The sequence below is a fragment of the Gekko japonicus genome, unplaced genomic scaffold (assembly GCF_001447785.1).
Source record: "Gekko japonicus isolate JY-2015 unplaced genomic scaffold, Gekko_japonicus_V1.1 scaffold1004, whole genome shotgun sequence".
Classification (NCBI taxonomy): Eukaryota; Metazoa; Chordata; class Lepidosauria; order Squamata; family Gekkonidae; genus Gekko; species Gekko japonicus.
Window position 1 is genome coordinate 161,469 of NW_015161430.1, and position 18,523 is coordinate 179,991.

At 46.2% G+C, this 18,523-nt stretch overlaps 1 protein-coding gene across 1 annotated transcript in view; it reads right to left on the reverse strand.

The window, feature by feature from the left end:
- Positions 1-18,523, reverse strand: part of FBXO32 (F-box protein 32) — a 41,484-nt gene that overhangs the window by 3,112 nt on the left and 19,849 nt on the right. The window contains exons 5-7 of the mRNA XM_015428963.1: positions 7,496-7,589; positions 5,979-6,163; positions 240-422 (exon numbers count right to left, since the gene is read on the reverse strand). Of these exons, the coding sequence (XP_015284449.1) occupies positions 240-422; positions 5,979-6,163; positions 7,496-7,589 (462 nt within the window). The remainder of the gene's footprint in view (positions 1-239; positions 423-5,978; positions 6,164-7,495; positions 7,590-18,523) is intronic.

Consider the following 18,523-nt stretch of genomic DNA (forward strand, 5'->3'; position numbering starts at 1 on the left):
CTTATTTTTGTTCTTAACCTTTCTCAGAATGCTTGTACAAGTTTCCCCCCCTCCTCCATTTTATCCTCACAACAACCCTGCAAGACTCGCTGAGGTCACCCAGTGAGTTTCATGGCTAGATTGGGATTTGTCATGCTAGGACTAGGGAGACTCAGGATCACTCTAACCATTATATCATGATGACTCTGTCCCATCCCCCACACCCAATTAGGAGTTTCCCAATTCCTGCTGGTTCTTACCTGTCTGTCTGTGAAGTGGTAGTGGCAAAGTTTCTTCCAGAGCAGCCGGTCCTCACCGAGCACCTGAAGACTCGGCGCCACTTGCCCGAGGCTCACAATGTCTCTCCCGTCTGTTAGCCGCTGCATGATGTTCAGTTGTAAACATAAGGGCAAGTCTGTGAAAGTCAGACCTTTATGAGGAGGCTGGGAAAGGACCAGAAAAACAGAGAGCAAAGAAGTGAGGTGCGATAACTATGGGAAATGCAAGCAAGTTTTCAAACATTAACAAACATATGCACTTGACAAGAGACTTCTATTTGCAAGCTTCAGTGGAATACTCTAAGGTGTTAGGAATGGAGACAACTTCTCTGCAGGTGATGTTAATCCACAGCTGGGAGGAATCCTATCAGAGTATCAATCAGAGGTCATTTCGGGGGGGAACGCGGGGGAACGCAGTTCCCCCGGGTGAGGTGCAGGGGGCGGGGCACACGATAAAGCCCCGCCCCCTGCTTCTGGCCACCCCGCTTCCAGCCCTCATTCAGCCAGGAGGAGGCAGGAGAAGAGGGAGGGTAAGTTGCTTCCTCCCCGCCTCTCCCCACCCCTGCCTGCCTGGGGCCAGGGAGGGCCTTGGCGGGGCTTCCTCGCTGGCCTTGCAGGTCCACCGCCGGGCCCCTGATGTCAGGGGGTGTGGCATATGCTAATGAGTTATGCTAATGAGTTCCCCTAGCTCTTTTTCTACGAAATGACCCCTGGTATCAATTAACTGGCGCCTCCTACATTAGGGAACGCCCTGACCTCGATAGCCCAGGCTAGCCCGATCTTGTCAGATCTCAGAAGCTAACAAGGTCGGCCCTGGTTAGTATTTGGATGGGAGAGCTCCAAGGAATACCAGGGTCACTGTGCAGAAGAAGGCAATGGCAAAACCACCTCTGTTAGTGCCTTGCCTTGAAAACCCTACAGGGGTCACCCTAAATTGTCTACAACTTGATGGCACTTGATGCACACAAATCTTAGGGAACAGATTTTAGCTGGTCAAGGGAAAGATACTGGAGCTCAGACTTGCTTGGAACCAACACCCTTGTCAGGCTTCCCCACAGCATCAATGAAGTACACTCTTGCAGGAAGGTTTTACTTTATTTGAAGCTATAGGTGCATGTACAGGATCACTGTTTGGAATGAGGGGGGAGCAACGAGCATGGCAGGTTATAGTACATTCAAACAACTGAGGCCCAATTGTGGGAGTTCCCCCGCACGCCATCGGGCCTGGGAGCAAATGCTTCTAGGCGGCATAACATATCTGCTTCACACGGTACATTGTGAGATCACCCAAGCAACTGTGTAGCAGCAACCACCTGTGGCCTTGAGAGATATAGACGTTCCCGCAGCTAAGCAATTAAGCGCATCAACAGGTCTACATACGAAAGCGAAAGCAATCGAGCGCATACATGGAGAACCAACAGAAATTTGGCAGCTTGCTGACAACCCTCCACACTGGACGTCCTGCTCAAAGCCTGCCCAGGCGCACATGGCAAAGCAGCTGGTTGAGAAAGGGCATACCCACATATGCTCAGGTGGACATTAATTTTTATTTCCCCTGCATGCACCACGGCTGAGGCCTCGCACTGGAGGTTGGTTCCCAAGTTGATTTCTGGCTCCAATTGCTCTCTGCCAGGAAGCCAGTGCAATGGTTTTGTGTGCTAACAACTTCTGAGGTCTTACTGCTGCAGCTGGGTAATGGTTTTGTTTCTATTGTAATCTTGTGATGGTTTTGGCATTTGGTAACCTGCCCCAAGAGTTCATTTTGCGGATGGAAGGACAGGATGGAAACAATTCAATCCACCATTAAAAAGCAAGCAAACACACAAATAACTTATGCATTCATTTCTCTTCCACTGCATGGTGGGATGGAAGGGTGTATCCACATAACAGTCGGATAACAGTTTAATCAGTGGTTTTCCAGTACAGGAAGGAGTTACTTTTTGCAAGTAGGTCCTGAATATGAGAGCAAATTGAGAAGGAGGTCTGAAAAAGCACAGCTTGTTTAGAAGAGGGCCCCACTTCAAAAAGCCTGGGAGCCACCAAGTGTAATTGTATGCTGTTATCAACTCCTCCCAAAGGATTGTGGGTATTTTAGTTTGGTAAAGATGCCAGGAATTCTGTTAGATTCCTATTCCCTTCCCCAGAGAACTACAGTTCCCAGGTTTCCTTTGCTGCAGGGAATAACTGTTAAAGCAGCACAGTGTAGTCAGTGTGGGGTAGAGTCTTGGGTCAGACCTGGGAGACATAGATTCAAGTCCCAACTCTGCCACAGCAGCCTGGTGGGTGACCTTGGTCTAGTCACACACTCTCAGTCTTCCCTCACAAGGTGGTGATGGTTGTGAGGAGGGAATGGAGAAGGGGGAGAATGTTGTAAGTCCCTTTGAGTCCATGTGGGGGAGAAGAATGGAGTATAATGAAATAAGTAAACCAGGCCAGTCTGAGGTAGAAGAAGAAGAAGAGATTGGATTTATACCCCGCCCTTCACTACCCAAAGGTGTCTCAGAGCGGCTTACAAACTCCTTTCCCTTCCCCTCCCCCTCCCCACAACAGACACCCTGTGAGGTCGGTGGGGCTGAGAGAGCTCTGACACAAACTGCTCTTTTTCAAGGACAGCTGTGCCAGAGCTTGTGACTGACCCAAGGTCACATCAGCAGGTGCAAGTGGAAGAGTGGGGAATCAAACCCGGTTCTCCCAGATTAGAGTCCGCACACTTAACCACTACACCAAACTGGCTCTCAGTTTGGTATGGGTATGCGCCCAAAAGAAGCTAATTCTCATTCAATAAAGAATTTAACCCACAGCTGAATAAATGACCAGCTTTTGTACAACGTATCGCCGCCCTTCAGTTCTAGTCTCTCTGAGCCAATTGTGATGTAATCCTTGGCAGTTTCATCATCCCTGTCAGATGCGGTAAAATGAACAGGGTGGAGTTGGCACTGCTGTCCTCACACAAGCACAAGTGTTATTTGTTAGCGCTTCTGTTCATATGAATGCACCAATTCCTCCCGTTATTGTTTCTCCCTGAGACCATAATCAGTGAGTTCGGGAGCAAGCTTTGCACTCCCCCACGAGCCTAGGTCTCACTCAAGCCAGAATTCCTGACTCAGAAGCCTGTGTCCAAGTCAGACTTGTAAACAACAACAACAACAACCCTCTGCACAGAAAACTGGCATGTTGTGAAGAACAGTTCTACCGTAGCCTTCTCCTCAACACTAGTTTTCTGTGTATAGGCATGGTTTCTACAGGGGAGCCTTTTTATCATGTGAGCTTCCCAGTGAAGTGTGAGAATGTACTATCAAGACGCAGTAAGAACCCGATGGCTGGTATTTTTGTCTTGGGACAATAGTGACCACATATACTACAAATGACGCAATTGCCATGGGGCATTTCTGAACATGTTACCTAGGGGAGGGGAAGGGAGAAGGGAAAGCGTTCACTCGCCAGAAAAGAAGGGGTGAAAGGACCCAACCTCTAACTTTCAAGTTGGGCAGAAATGTGAATTAAACTCAGTGCTGGTTTGTCCTGAGTAGAAGGCACCAAGACAGCCAAATCCTCAATCACAAGCTTAAGTCACTAAGAATTAAATGTGATGACCAAGAGCATTCTCTCAGGAATTAGATTTTCCTTTTTCCTCATCTTTTTCAATTACTGAAAACAAAACAAAACAAAAAAAACCTTGGAATGGATTGGAAGAGCAAGTTAAGTTTTAGTTTCCTTGACAGGGTTTTAAATGAGTCACTGAAACGCATCACTTGCTTAATATCCCTGTTCTCCCCCCCCACCCCAACTGTCCTTTCAAGCTGATTTCTTGGCAGCTCCAAAACACTCTTTGCCAACTCAGATACGGCAGAAACATTCGGTCCATTTACTGTAAATGGCCAAGTGCCGTTAGTACAGTTCATCTATCCCCCCCTTCCCTCCTCTTTTTCCCCCTCAACGGTTTTAGCTGAAGTCTGACAAGGATTGCCCCTCCTTGAAGGGCAACGGCTGAAGGGACTTTTCAGAGCCAAGTGACATAAAAAGATGCTGGAGATCTGTCGATGCGAGATGTGTAAAGTAAAGGTAAAGGTTCCCTTGCTCGAAACCCTAGAGTCCGACTCTAGGGTTGCAGTGCTCATCTCCATTTCCAAGCCGAAGAGCCAGCGCTGTCCGAAGACGTTTCCGTGGTCATGTGGCCAGCATGACTAAACACCAAGGCGCAGGGAACGCTGTTACCTTCCCACCAAAGTGGTACCTATTTATCTACTTGCAATTTCTTGTTTTCTTTCGAAGTGCTAGGTTGGCAGGAGCTGAAACTAGAGACAGGAGCTCACTCCGTCATGCGGCAACTCAGGTCTCGAACTGCTGAACTATTGACCTTCCACAGCCTGCAGTTCAGCGTCTTAACCAGCTGGCCCCTAATAAGCAGGGAAGTCCAACCTGGACTGGGGTCACCATGCTCACCTCAAGTCATGAATTCATGAGGGAGCTGCTGGAATGAATCAGCAGTAAGACTCTGCTAATGGAAGGGTGGGTGGTTATCAATTCCTCCCTCCTACTGCAGGCCCCAATTTGCCCCTCATAATGCTCCTAAGAAGCCCCCGGTTTGCTAGTTACAGTGAGTGCATGTAAAATATGAGTACAGTGCATTCTGATTTTTCTTTACACATGAGCTGAATCCATGTTACAGTCAATGTATACACAGCTGAATGTGTGATTCAAATGCTACATTTATCCAGGTACTGGGCCCCAGCTTCATGTGTAAAGTGAACACTCACTGGCTCTTTCTTAGAAACAGGTGTACACACGCACGTGCAGATCGTACATGCATTCACTGTAACGTGTGAACAAGGCTAAAATCTCTGTTCCCCCAGGAACATTGTAATGACCATTTTAAGCTGCAGTAGAAGAAAGATGATAAAGTTTGTTGTTGTTCAGTCGCACAGTCGAGTCCGACTCTTCGCGACCCCATGGACCAGATCACACCAGGCCTTCCTGTCTTCCATGATAAAGTTACATTCTATTTATTTGTGATATTTATAGTCGGGCCTTTCCCACTGGAACTCAAGGCAGATTACTCAGAGTTGAGTCAATACAATTAACAAGATGGGACATTCAATAAGCGATGAAATAGGATCCGGGTTGTAGATCCAACCAGAAGCCAAAAAAACAGAACAGAAGCAAAGTATTGGGGGGGGGGGCTGGGGCAGGGGTCTGCTTGGCAGGCAGAAGGTCCCAGGTTCAATCCCCAGTATCTCCGGTTAAAAGATTTGGCAGTAGGTGATGTGAACGGAAATCCCTTCCATCAGAGGAGTTTATTGATGGATCCAATGGATTATCTCTCAGCTACATTCCCAGGCATGTTTGGAAAATATCTATATTTTTTACATGGCTAGAACGTGGAGGGACATGCAAATTCAAGGTGCATGCCATTGGAAGAAATGTAGTGCTGAAAGACTGCATCTGTTATCTGATGCACATCACATGAGTTTTTGGAACTGCATCAATCCTTCCTGCCCGAGTGAGCGATACGCATGCAGAGACCTGCTTCTATGTGTAGATCTCCTTAGCTCGGTCAGGTCACAAGAATCCAGACAGCCCGAATTCATTCTCTCAGTGGGCTCTGGAAAGGCTCACAACTGTCTCATTCATGCAAGTGGGAGAGGTTCCACAAACCACATGAAAAAACAAAACAAGTATCATTCCAGGGCTGCTAAGATAAAGGGCAGGACCCTCACTTACCCTGGTGATTTGGATGTTGTTCAGCTGCTGCTGCCAGTGAAGAATCGTCTCCATTCGGTGCACCCACATATTGATGTTTCCAACCAGAACAGACTTGCCAACGCTTTGGACCAGGGTACAAAGGGATGTATAAAGAGTCTGCAGAAGTTCCCTTATTAATCTGATATTCTGCTGGTCTTCCAGGACTTTTTATGAAAAAAAAAGAAAAACAGGGATAAGCAAAAAAACAAAACCTAAACAAATCTAAACTCTGCCCAAGTGGTCTCCATTGGTGTCAGAAATTGAATCCTTCCTTAAAGTGTTTACAATAAAAGACTGGATACATCCCACCCACCCCTAGTCAGAGAAGCTTTAGGTACAGACCTAGAGAAAGTTGATGGTGGAAAGCACTGTCAGTTGCAGTTGACTTACAGCAACCCCACAGGGTGTGCAAGGCAAGCGATTCAGAGGAGATTTGCCATTGCCTGCCTCCACGTAGCAACCCTGGACTTCCTTGGTGGTCTCCCATCCAAGTAGTAACCAGGGCCAACCCTGCTTAGCTTCCAAGATCTGTCAAGATTGGGCCATGCAGGTCAGAGCCGAAAGTTAGTGGCTCTTAAATTCCATTTTTAAAAAAATGGAACAGAAGTTACACATCACTGATTTATCAGTGGGACATAAAAGCAATTAACTCTCTAGGCTGGGTTATTCTGACCTAGGGATTGCGTGCCAAGTATGAAGCTGAAGATCTACTTCCCACAGAGGTAATAAACCTGTGTCTCAAACGGCACCACTTTAGGAGCTCCTTGGGTGTGACGGGACAGAAAGAATATATCAGCCGGGCCATGGATTAGTGGCAGAGCATCTGATTGGCATGCAGAAGGTCGCGGGTTCAACCCTGGCAGCTCCAGTTCAAAGGATCAGGTGGTAGGTGATGTGAAAGACCTCTGCCTGAGGCCCTGTGGAGCCACTGCCTGTCTGAGCAGACAATACTGACTCTGATGGACCAAGAGTCTGACTCCGTATAAGGCAGCTTCATGTAAATGCTTTAAATAAATAAAACGTTAAAAAATGCTATTCCACACAAAATAGCTAGACACAGAGGGAAGGGCCCTAGCTCAGCCTTCTACCCAACATGCTTGTTTTTACCGTATAGGGCTTATTTTCTATGGATGACCATATGAACAGCCTGATCCTTTGCGTGTAACGCCAGTTGAATTTTTGTTTTATGGTTATTTTATGGTTACTTTTTTATCCCGCCCTTCCTCCAAATGAGCTCAAGACAGGTTATATCTTTCTTTCCCCCCCCCACTGTATCCTCACAACGACCCTGTGAGGTAGATTAGGTCGAAAGACTGGCCCGAGATAAGCGAGATGGCCTGGAAACCCTCACCTAGAGAGCCCTACTGGAGCGAATTCAACTGGTCTTCCAAAACCAGCTTCTACAGGACATGGAATCCCAAACTTACTTCTAAGCAAACATTCAAATTGGGCTGTTCCTTGCGGAGTGTTAACCCTAGATTCACAGTGGTTTTTACCTTTTTGAACTACTTTTTCCAAGATGTTCATGTAGTTTTTCTGGGCGATTCCACTCAGTGACGTTAGCTGGGACTTTGCTATCAGTTCCAACAGCTGTGGATAAAAATAAAGACATTCAGCTTTAGAGTACAAAAATACTTTTCTAATCTCGGCTTTCTTGTCAGGTGACACGCAGTAAAACGGTTTGGACATTTGTTTGTTGACGGACTATTTAAAAAAAAAAAAAAAAGATAGGCAGAAGAGCCAGAAAGGAAAGATAGTTTCAGGAGCTCAAGAGACAGTGATCTATCTGCCTCCTCTCATCGGTTTAATTGCTAAGCTGAGCCATTAAAAGTGACAGTGGAGAAAACCAGACTGGGGCCATCTAATCTTTGCTGGGAGTGGAAGTGTCACAAAGAGGAGCGTAAGGGGAGCCGCTAGCTCCTAACCCTTATGAGAGCATCACCAAAAGTCTTTCATTAGTACCCAGAAAATGGCTCCACTCAGGTCGCACCCTAAGTTTAGAACCTATGGTTTGCAAACTGTGATCTGAACTTCCAATCATACACAAAGACCATGCTTTAGAACTGCTCATCTGGTTTTGTTTCCCACCTGCTTAGCATTCTGCACTCCCGGACAGAACAATGACCATAACTATGGTTTATCTACTGAGACACTAAAAAAAACGGGGGGGGGGGGGGGGGGATAATGGAGGCGGGGGGGGGGGAGAATCTAAACCAACAAAGCACAAACCTCCAAAGGAAGTTTAGAAAACTAATTAAGGGCCAAAAGTTAAAAACATAAGTAAGTGTACAAAAGAGTGTTTATTACAAAGACATATAAAAACTTAGTAGGGCCCCAAATAAAGCCTCATAAAATGTAAAAGTAAAGGTAAAGGTTCCCTTGCTCGAAAGCCCGTCGAGTCTGACTCTAGGGTTGCGGTGCTCATCTCCGTTTCAAAGCCGAAGAGCCAGCGCTGTCTGAAGACGTTTCCGTGGTCATGTGGCCGGCATGACTAAACACCAAGGCGCACGGAACGCTGTTACCTTCCCACCGAAGCGGTACCTATTTATCTACTTGCAATTTCTCGCTTTCGAACTGCTAGGTTGGCAGGAGCTGGAACTAGAGACGGGAGCTCACTCCGTCATGCGGCAACTCGGGTCTCGAACTGCTGAACTACTGACCTTCCACAGCCTGCAGTTCAGCGTCTTAACCACTTGAGCCACCGCAGCTCCTTCATAAAATGTACAAAGTTACAAATACACACAGAAGAGAACAGTGTATATGACCTGACGCATTTCGGCTCACAAGAGCCTTCTTCAGAGGTCAATTACATGTGTTATAGGGACTCTGTTGCTTGTTATATTTTGCACTAATTGCAGCCATTTTGTGGTCGTGCCCACCCCCCTGTGTCAGAATTCCAGAGGTGCCCACAAGAGCAAAAAACTAAAATAAAACTGAGGACTAATTGTTATGTCTTTAACTATATTATGTCTTTAACTATATTATGTCTTTAACTATATTAAAAGCAAATAAGGATTGTAAGCTGTAACAATACTATTTGCTAATGTATGAATGTATCCAATCAGAGTGCAGAGAAATGTTCAGGAGGGAACTGATCTTATTGGATGTTATCTTTGAAATGCCATTGGTCCTTAACTATTCTAGGGTGTGGCTACACAAGCCCGGGATAGTTTAAAAGGAGCCCTGCTCCACTGTTTGTTGTTGTGTGTTCTTCACTGTTCCTGTTTCGAAACCAATAAAGCTGATTCACTGTTACTTACGAGACGGTGTTGAGTCAATACTTAACACTTCTAATATAATGCATGCTGTTCCCATAACTACTGCTCAGCAAAGGTGGCACTGTATCTGCCCACTTGCCTTGTGATGCAGAGTGTACGGCTGCATCTATCTGGGGCCACAGAGCACTACACATGATTACTCCTTTGCCATATCTCATTCTATGCAAAGATCTTTGGCTATTGCTTACTGTTTCTGCAGTTCTTCATGGAGATGGGCCAGCATATCATTAGACATAATTACTGTTTATTTAAATTACATACTGGCAGAACAAGTACTTGATACTGCTGTGCGCTGTGTCTGCTTTAGCAAGCAACACAGAACGCACTCACGTTTTAATAACTTGTATTTTTAAAAACCCATAAACATCAGGTAGAACATTTGCAAATAGGATATGGGTTACTTCTAAATTCAGCACCAGAACTATAATCAGGAAGAAAATATATGGGGTTTGGAATACATACTTGACACGTTTTGTGATGCTTGCAAAATTTGGATTCTTCATCTTGTGGGGGAAAAAAAGATGCATTCCAATTTATATAATATGGACCATGGTATAGAAGAGATCATCTAACACTACGGCAGGGGTTTCCCAGCAGGGTGCCAGTGGTTGCCATGCGCCCACTAACACTTTTTCTGGTACCTGCCAGGTATTTTTTAGAAAATGGGCTGGGCCAGGTCTGGCTTTTGCACAGTAAGGCTTCTGATTGGCTGTGCAGTTTTTTAAAAAAATGCTCTGGCAGCAGCTGCCACTTCTGCACAAGGATCTCCAGTTTCTGACTATGGGTAAGCTGCGGCAGCCATTTTGTGGCTGGCCTGGCTTCCTGCAGCAACCATTCTGTGGCAGCCATTTTGTAGTTGTACACACCATGCTATGTCAGAAGCCCACAGGTTTTAAAAGCCTGGGGACCCTTACACTAAGGGATATGGGCTAGGGACAGAGCCTTGTGAAGGTCTGATCTGCGCTAAATTTTAAATACATGTAAGCTTTATAACCAAGTCATATACAATCCACTTTGCTCAGATAGGCTACATAAATCAGATGGCCAATCTAATAATTGTCGAAAAGAGGAAGAGTCCAGTAGCACCTTAAAGACTAACAACATTTGTGGCAGGCTATGAGCTTTTGTGAGCCACTGCTCACTTCTGCAGATACAGCTAGAATGCAGGTCCCTCTGTCCTGTATCTTGGGGACTGGAGTGATTTCAGATGCTGAATGACAATTGGTCAATGACAAGAGCAGGCGGGATTGGGCTAGGTGCGATATGTGGACGGATAGTAGGCATGGAGAAATCATCATTGGTAATGAGACAGGAAACCTATGTCTCGATTCAGTTCAGGAGGATGCATTGTCTTGAGCGTTATTATCAGCTGCAACTCAGCAATTACCAGTGCTAATTTCTCCACTACTACTACTCCTCTGCATATCACACCGAATCCAATCACGCCTGCTATTGTAACTCACCTGCTAGTGTCATTTGGCATCTGAAATGACTCCACTCTCCAAGACGTAAGGACAGATGGACTCCCGTTCTAGCTGTATCTGAAGAAGTGAGCAGCGACTTATGAAAGCTCATACCTTGCCACATATTTTGTTAGTCTTTAAGGTGCCACTGGACTTTCTCTTTTCTACTGCTACAGACAGACTTAACACAGCTACCCATCTGAATATAATAACTGGTTTGGGATAACCCATTAAGTGGTAACAGGCTGATATTTATTATTTTTGTTGTTGTTTTCTCCCTTATAAATAAAAGCCGAATGGTGGTGGCACTTCTCTAGAACATTCCACACGCTCCAAAATCAGTTCGCTCTCTGATCTGTCATTCAGAGGGTCTCCCTATCCACTGGCTGCTTTGCCCGAGTCCTGCCTCCAACATTCTAAACATTTTGCTGTTCCTCTCCCCCCCAAGCCAGTCAGAACACAGAGGTTATTTGCATATGCAGCCTCATTGGCCTTTGCCTCGGAACACAGAGGTCATTTGCATATGCGACTTAATTGGCTTTTGCCTCTAACATTCTAAACAGTTTGCTGTTCTGAGGTAAAATGTGTCCAATCTCTAGGTGAGGGCTGGAGATCACTCAGAATTACAACTGCTTTCCAGATGGCAGAGATCAGTTCCCCTGGAGAAAATGGTGGGCTCTGTATCCTTATATGCTGCTGAGGTGGCCCCCATATGACAGCCAATGTGACGTAGCAGTTGGGGCTTCAGAGCACGGGAGAGGCTGCAGGTGTGTGTGGGGGGGTGGAAAGCTGAAGAGTGAGGGGGAAATAAAGGTAGGTTGATGGTTGGCTGGGAAGGAGATAGAGTTGCCAACTCCAGGTGGGAAATTCCTGGAGAGGTGAGGGATGGAGCCTGGAGAGGGTGAGGTTTCAGGAGGCGTAGCACCTCGGACAGGTACAAAGCCATAGACTCCACCCTCCAAACCAACCATTTCCTTCTGATGAACCATCGTTGCCAATCTCCAGGTGAGGGCTGGAGATCACTCAAAATTACAACTGTTCTTTAGGTAGCAGAGATCAGTTCCTCTGGAGAAAATGGTGGACTCAGTGTCATTATACCCTGCTGAGGTCGCCACAGCAAATTAACACTGAGTGTCCAAGGCCGGAGCACCTGCCCAGAGCCTCTTTCTAGAGGCTGTTGTATTTATTTCCACAACAGGCCTTTTTCCTAGTTATTATTATACTACAAATGGCAAGATCTTGGCTATGATAGCTAAATGGAACCTCCAGGTACAGTGGTGGTATGCCTTTAAGTAGCAGAAACTAGGGACAAACAACAGGAGCAGGCCACGACATATCACATCCAGCTGAGCTCCTTTAAGCATCTGGTTGTCTACTGTGGGGAAGGGAACAAATGGACTTGGTCTGATTGAGAACAGCGACTCTCACATTACATGGCAAAAAATGTTCGTCCTGGGCTGTGCTGCTTTGCCCTTTCAAAATAATGATAGGCATTTATTTTGTAACGACCAGTGCTGGCCCATAAGCACAGAGCACACGGGAAGAGGAGGAAAGCTGGAAGCGGGAGAGAGAGAGAGAGAGAGAGAGATTGTTTAAACCACTTGCCCAATTTACTCAGCAGTGTCACCACCGTGTGACCGTCAGTTCAAGGCAGCAAAGTGGCCGAGGGCAACTGATCCACTCTTCTGTTTATCTTCCCAGCTAACTTGAGATTGTCAACAGATGGCTCTTCTACTGTGGGCATTCTATTAATACCTCACGCACCACATGACTGGCATCAACTCAGGGTGACGGGGTTACAAAGAGAGTCCACGCTAATTTGCCAAGCTGTCTAACACCAGCTAATCTGGTTTTATTTTTATGAGTCACCATTTCGGGGGAATCAAAATAATAAAAAAAACAACCCACATGCACGCATGCAGAGAGAAAGATGTGAATTTTTCAAATAGCCTGGGTTTCCAGCCTAACCAATCTTCTTTGTGTACTAGTCAAAAGAGATTATAGGCAGGGAAGCTTTTAACAGTGCAATCACACAGGGCATAGACGAAATAGTATAGTCACATGAAGACTGTACCATACACCCTGCTCAACACTGGAATCACTTTTCCCCCCCTGAAGGCTGGAGAGAGAAATAATATTTTATTTATTACCTTTATTTAAAAGGCTACAAGCTCCCATTATACATAACCGTCATGATTTATTACTTTATCAGGTACATTTTTATTCAGACCTTCCTCCAAGGTACCCAGTGCAGAGTTTGTCACTCTCCCCCTTCCTCCTATTCTCATATATAACCACCATCCTGCAAGGTAGGTTAAGCTGAAAGAACTCACCCAAGGTCACCCAGCAAGCTTCCATGGCTGTGTGGGGATTTGAATCCGGGTCTCCCAGAGCCTAGACTGACACCTTACAGACCATGCCAGTTTACAAAATCCACCAAAAATACAGCACTGGCAATGTACCCTCCCACATGCACATTTGGTAAGCAGATGTTCCCACATCCTCAAGGTCTCCCTGCTTCTTCTGCTCTGGCTGTTTTTCTTCCTTTGGACCAGGAGGGTAAAATTCCACCCGAAGCCAAGCCATTAAAAAAAAAACACCTTACAGCAAAATTATGAACGCAAGACCATAGCACAAGAAATATGCGCTCAACAAACTCCATTGCCTGTGCAAAGGTGGAATACCCTGCTAGTAGGGGAGGCAGGTTAGTTTTTAACATGGTTTTAATGTATTTTATGTCCACTTTTATCCCTTGGTTATCTGAACTTGGGTCACGAGATGCTCAGGGAAAAGGCAGGTATAAAAATACTTTAAAATAAAATACCTGTTTGCTTGGACTAAAACATTCACCACTTGGCTTGGACAGACGCCTGCCCAACTGTGTTGGTCATAAACACTGTAATGCAATTCCCCTGGAACAGAGGTCTTTGGACTTCCTAACATCCTAAACCAGTTCTGCCCTGACGTATTAGCGGGGAGAGCGAGTCACCCTTGCGAAACATTGCTCAAGAGTGTATCACATGGCACATTCTTGTGGAGAGAGGAATGTGTTGCTGTCATCTGCCTAAGCCCAGACACCTCAGAAAGTGAGCGGGGCTGTCGGAAACGTGGACAACTGGGATGGGGGTGGGACGCAAAGGCTTGCAAAAATTCGAGAACCGACTACCCGTCCTGCTTGCCAGTCACACACAGAGAGGATACAGCGGCTGCCTGTCATCTCTCACCCAGCAGAAGAAGAGGCACAGGGCACCTTCCCTACCATTTCCCCCTTTGCTCTCCCCACCTCCCCACCTCAAGGGTTTACTAATTTTTACTCTGAGATGGTTAGACAGTGTCATCGATGCAACGAACATGAAATTGAGCAAACTTCAGAGGACGGCGGAAGACAGGAGGGCCTGGCGGGAGCTGGTCCATGGGGTCGCGAAGAGTCGGACTCGACTGTGCGACTGAACAACAACAACTGCTTAACATGTTGCTATCCGCAATGCTTTTACTGTTGTAATCTTGAGCTGCTTTGAGATGACTGATTGGTAAAGCTGGATAGACAGGTTTTTAAAAAAACTGGTTGGCCACGTAGTAACAAGGCTGTCTGGGTTCCGGACATGTGACCCAGTGCCAGGGTTCAATTTAGTGATTCTAGATCCAGAGAGAGGAAACAAAAAGGGCTCATGGTATTCGATCCTTTGGGTTTGTGTTTTTTTTTTTTTTAAAAAAACAAGGCTGCTCTCACCTTCCATTGTCCTCTACCCAATGAGGGCAATCACAGCTATGCCTGACTTGCCTTTTGCACACTGGCAGCAGGCAATCCTCCAGTCCCACCCTCAATCACATGAGGAGCAAGGGGGAAATGGAGGGATGGAGTTGATGGTGATATTCTAGGAGCAGGAGAAGGGGGGGGGGGGAATGGGGGGGATGGTGACCCTCTAGGACAAGGGGGTCAAACATGCGGCCCGGGGGGGGGATCACCCTGGAGGGCTTCAATCAGGCCCGCAGGGGAACTGGTTGTCTTCTGATTCTTCTTCCAGTTCTGCTGCTGCTGCGTCATTGTAGGTTTGCAGCTTACAGATACACGCCTGAACAGCATACTCAAGATTGCAACAGGACAGACATTTTGATGCAATAATTCAGAGTGAGAGGTGTCAGTTATCAGACACTGTTTAATAAACAAAATATTGCAAGAGTGCTAATGTTTTAAGCATGCTTCTATTTTACGTAAAAAAAAATTATGTTTGTGTCTTTTATAAAGTTTATATCTCCGCTACCTGGCATTACATTTTATGACACACATGGCCCGGCCCAACAAGGTCTCATTTATGTCAGATCTGGCCCTCATAACAAATGAGTTCGACACCCCTGCTCTAGGAATCTCCCCTAATCTCTAAAGTTTTTACTATAGAGACTGGGGGAAATCCCTAGAGCACCATCCAGAAGTGACATCACTTCCTCCTGAAACTTCACCCCCAGGCACCACCTCCAAAATCTCCCAGGATTTGTCAGCATAGGAGGGCTGAGATCTCTAGCTATGACTGGCAGGCACATGTCATCTCTCTCTAACAAGCTCTGTAATAAACAGACTAAGAACCTAACGCATACTTTCCCTGGGTCTGCGTGACTCACGTGCTCTTGCAAATTTCCCACTAGGAACTGAATACCCAAGTGTGTGAGGGCGTTGATTTGGATCAGGGTGCACAAGAAGAACGGGCTTCGGCACACTCCCAGTGCCACTTTCCCAACCTGAAATGGCCCGGAGGTGCTCCTTATACTGTTTGGAGCTCCACATATACCAATGGTGTACACAAAGGTTTCTGCGATGCAGTAAACAACATCACATTGGGGGGACCCACAATAGAGGAGCAAGACTGGGCATCCTCTCCTTGCATGCCACAGTCCCAATCTGAATTGGATACCATGTGCCTGAGAATGGAGTTCCCCAAGGGGAAATTTGTAAGCGCACATCTGACGGACAGTTGTGTTGGATGCAGCCCCACGACTGTGTACCACGTTGTTAAGCCCTAACGCTCTCTGCACTGGGGGACTCGAGGTAATCTTACCACCCCCCCAGCACTTTCCCTGTACTGGGACTGTGCTCCAGCCGCCTCTCCCATTAATTCACTTGGCTCCGGCCACCTCTCCCATTAATTCGCTTGGCTTTGGGCAAAGGTACACGAACGACCGGTTTCCAGTGTCACACTTCTACATAAGTGTGCTCAAAGCATTAAAAAAAAAAAACTGCCCCAAAGCCTCTAGAATAGACTAGCCCAAGGCCTCTCAGGGTCTTTCTCCCTCCCCCCAAAACAGGAGAGCTAAAAACCTATTTTGACAAACACGAAAGCCTAACAGAATTCTGCCTGAGCCACGGGACAATATGGTAGCCGCCATACTTAATGCCACAACCGATTTTCTGTCAACACTCTCCTTAACCTGTCCCTCCCCCTAGCTTATGCCAAAAGTGTTCACAAAGTGCCAGGACTTTGTTATTCCAACTCTTACGCGATTGAGGAAGACAGCAGCATTGTGTCAAAGCCACAAGCTAAGATGGGCATTTGGCAATCAACCCTTTGTCTCTCAGGTCCTTAAAAAGACAATTCCCCCTTGGACAGCTGAAGTCTTCCAGGACCTATCCCTGTTGGGGATGTGGTATTTTATGAAGCAAGCTACTATTCACCAGAGACTTGGCTGATAGGATCAATTTATTTAAAACATCAGGTTCTTATTTGAGTTATAGTGGTTAGATGGAAGACTTGCTTCCTTTTTGCCAAACCACCAGCTTGTTTGAATTAGAGAGTTCTGAATTTATAACCAGCACTCCCATTCGGAGGCTCCAGGAAATAAGGGAATTGCTTGAAGAAAAACACAGTTATTAGTTCTTAAATGCTGTAACTCCTGCATGCCAGCAAAGAGACTGTTTGGAAATGGCCTAAATTTAGAACCTGTCCACACACTGCAGAGAATGAAGTGGCCGATTTCTGGACTGTAGCATTTTCAGACTGCCTTGGAGGTTGTTTTTAAAATATAACAGTTCCTCTCTTAAGAAGGGAAATAAACTAGGACATCTGGTCTCCTGTGCTGAGTTACTTTCAAGTAAAAAAACTTTTTAAGAATCATTCAGGATTATGATCCCCACCTTCCCCATCTGCAACTGAATTGGTACATTTCAAGAATTTGTCACCTTATTCTCCAAAATGCATAGATTATCAGGAAAAGTTAAAACAAAAAGTGAGCCAAAATCCACAAGCCTGAAGCAGAGCTGTGCCTATTCAGTGCTTCCAAAAATTACAATAACGATGCTTAATTAATGCCCCAATTTGCATATATTAGCATAAATCTGAATATTTGAATATTCTGCTTCTACTAATCATGGAGAAAGACAAAAGGCACTAACGCCACCCCCACCCCCCCACACCTTTCTCAGAAATCCCACACAGTTTATTGGAGCCATAAATCAGAGTTGATTTCTCAAGGTTTGCAATACTCTTATTTGAGTTCTTTGCAGTGCAAACGCAGTCCTTTAAGACAGTTTTTCAAATATGTCATCTCTACTTAGGGCTGCCAAGTGGGGGCGGGGAAACCCCCACTTTGGAGGCCCGATTTCCGCTGCGGTGGAATCGGGCCCCGGGGGGAACTCCGCCCCACGAAGCTGCGTCACCAGAGGTGACGCGTGACGTACAGCACATTGGGGGCGTGGCCCAGATCGGGGGGGGAACCATATGTTCCCCCCCCCGATGATCTGGGCCATGCCCCCAACGTGCTCTACGTCATGCGTCACTTCCTGTAACGTTCTGGCGGTGCGCGCACGCTTTGCACGCACACGCATCCCAATGCAGCTCCCGGATCGAGGAGACGTTCCCCCACCGGTGAGTCAAAAAGACTTGGCAACCCTATCTCTACTGGCTTTTTAACTCCATGAAGGAGACCTTCTGGTGAAAATGCATCAGGAATGAATGCCAATTAGTTTCATAAAAATGTTGGGAGACCCATCTGGAGTAGATTTTCTTTTTTATGTGAAGGGGTTGCCCTTTTAACAGGAGGCCATTATCCACCACCATCGCGGCTTTCTCTCACATAGAAGGCTACGGTGAGTAATTCCAAATCTGAACAGCTACACCATGTGGGCAAGTTTATTGGGGGGGGGGGATTCTGAGCTCCTGGTTTTGCACCAACACAATTTTTTTAAAAAAAGAACGAGTCAATAAAAAAGGCGGCATTCTTCCATCCAGTTTCAAGAACCAGAATATCCTCCTTGAAAGTTTAAGTACTAAAGTGACATCCCAAGGTGCATTATGCCAAGTTTCCAAGAAATTGGGCTGCCAACCTCCAGGCAAGGCCTGGAGATCTCCTGGTATTACAATGCATCTCCAGACCACAGAATTCAGTTCCCCTGGAGAAAATGGCCACTTTGTAAAGTGGACTCTACAGCACAGTATCCTGCTGAGGTCCCTCCCCTCCCCAAACCCCACCCTCCAAATCTGCAGTTATTTCCCAACTCAGAGCTGGCAATCCTACCAGGAAATGATTCAGGCAACAGATAACCAATGTTTCCTGCCCAGTGTATTGTGCAGTTCTGAATTATGGGCAATTTTGCTGACTCACACATGGAAAATATACTGAATCCTTTCCACATATATGCACATGACGCTACCCATTTTGTCCACCTCTCGGACAACCACCCAGTTATCGCCACATCTTGGATTCCTTCCCATGACCGTAGGCCTGGCATGCTACCAAAATCAGCTCAACGAAGAGACAATAATAAAGAAGCACGTGTCAGCAGAGGAGCACATGG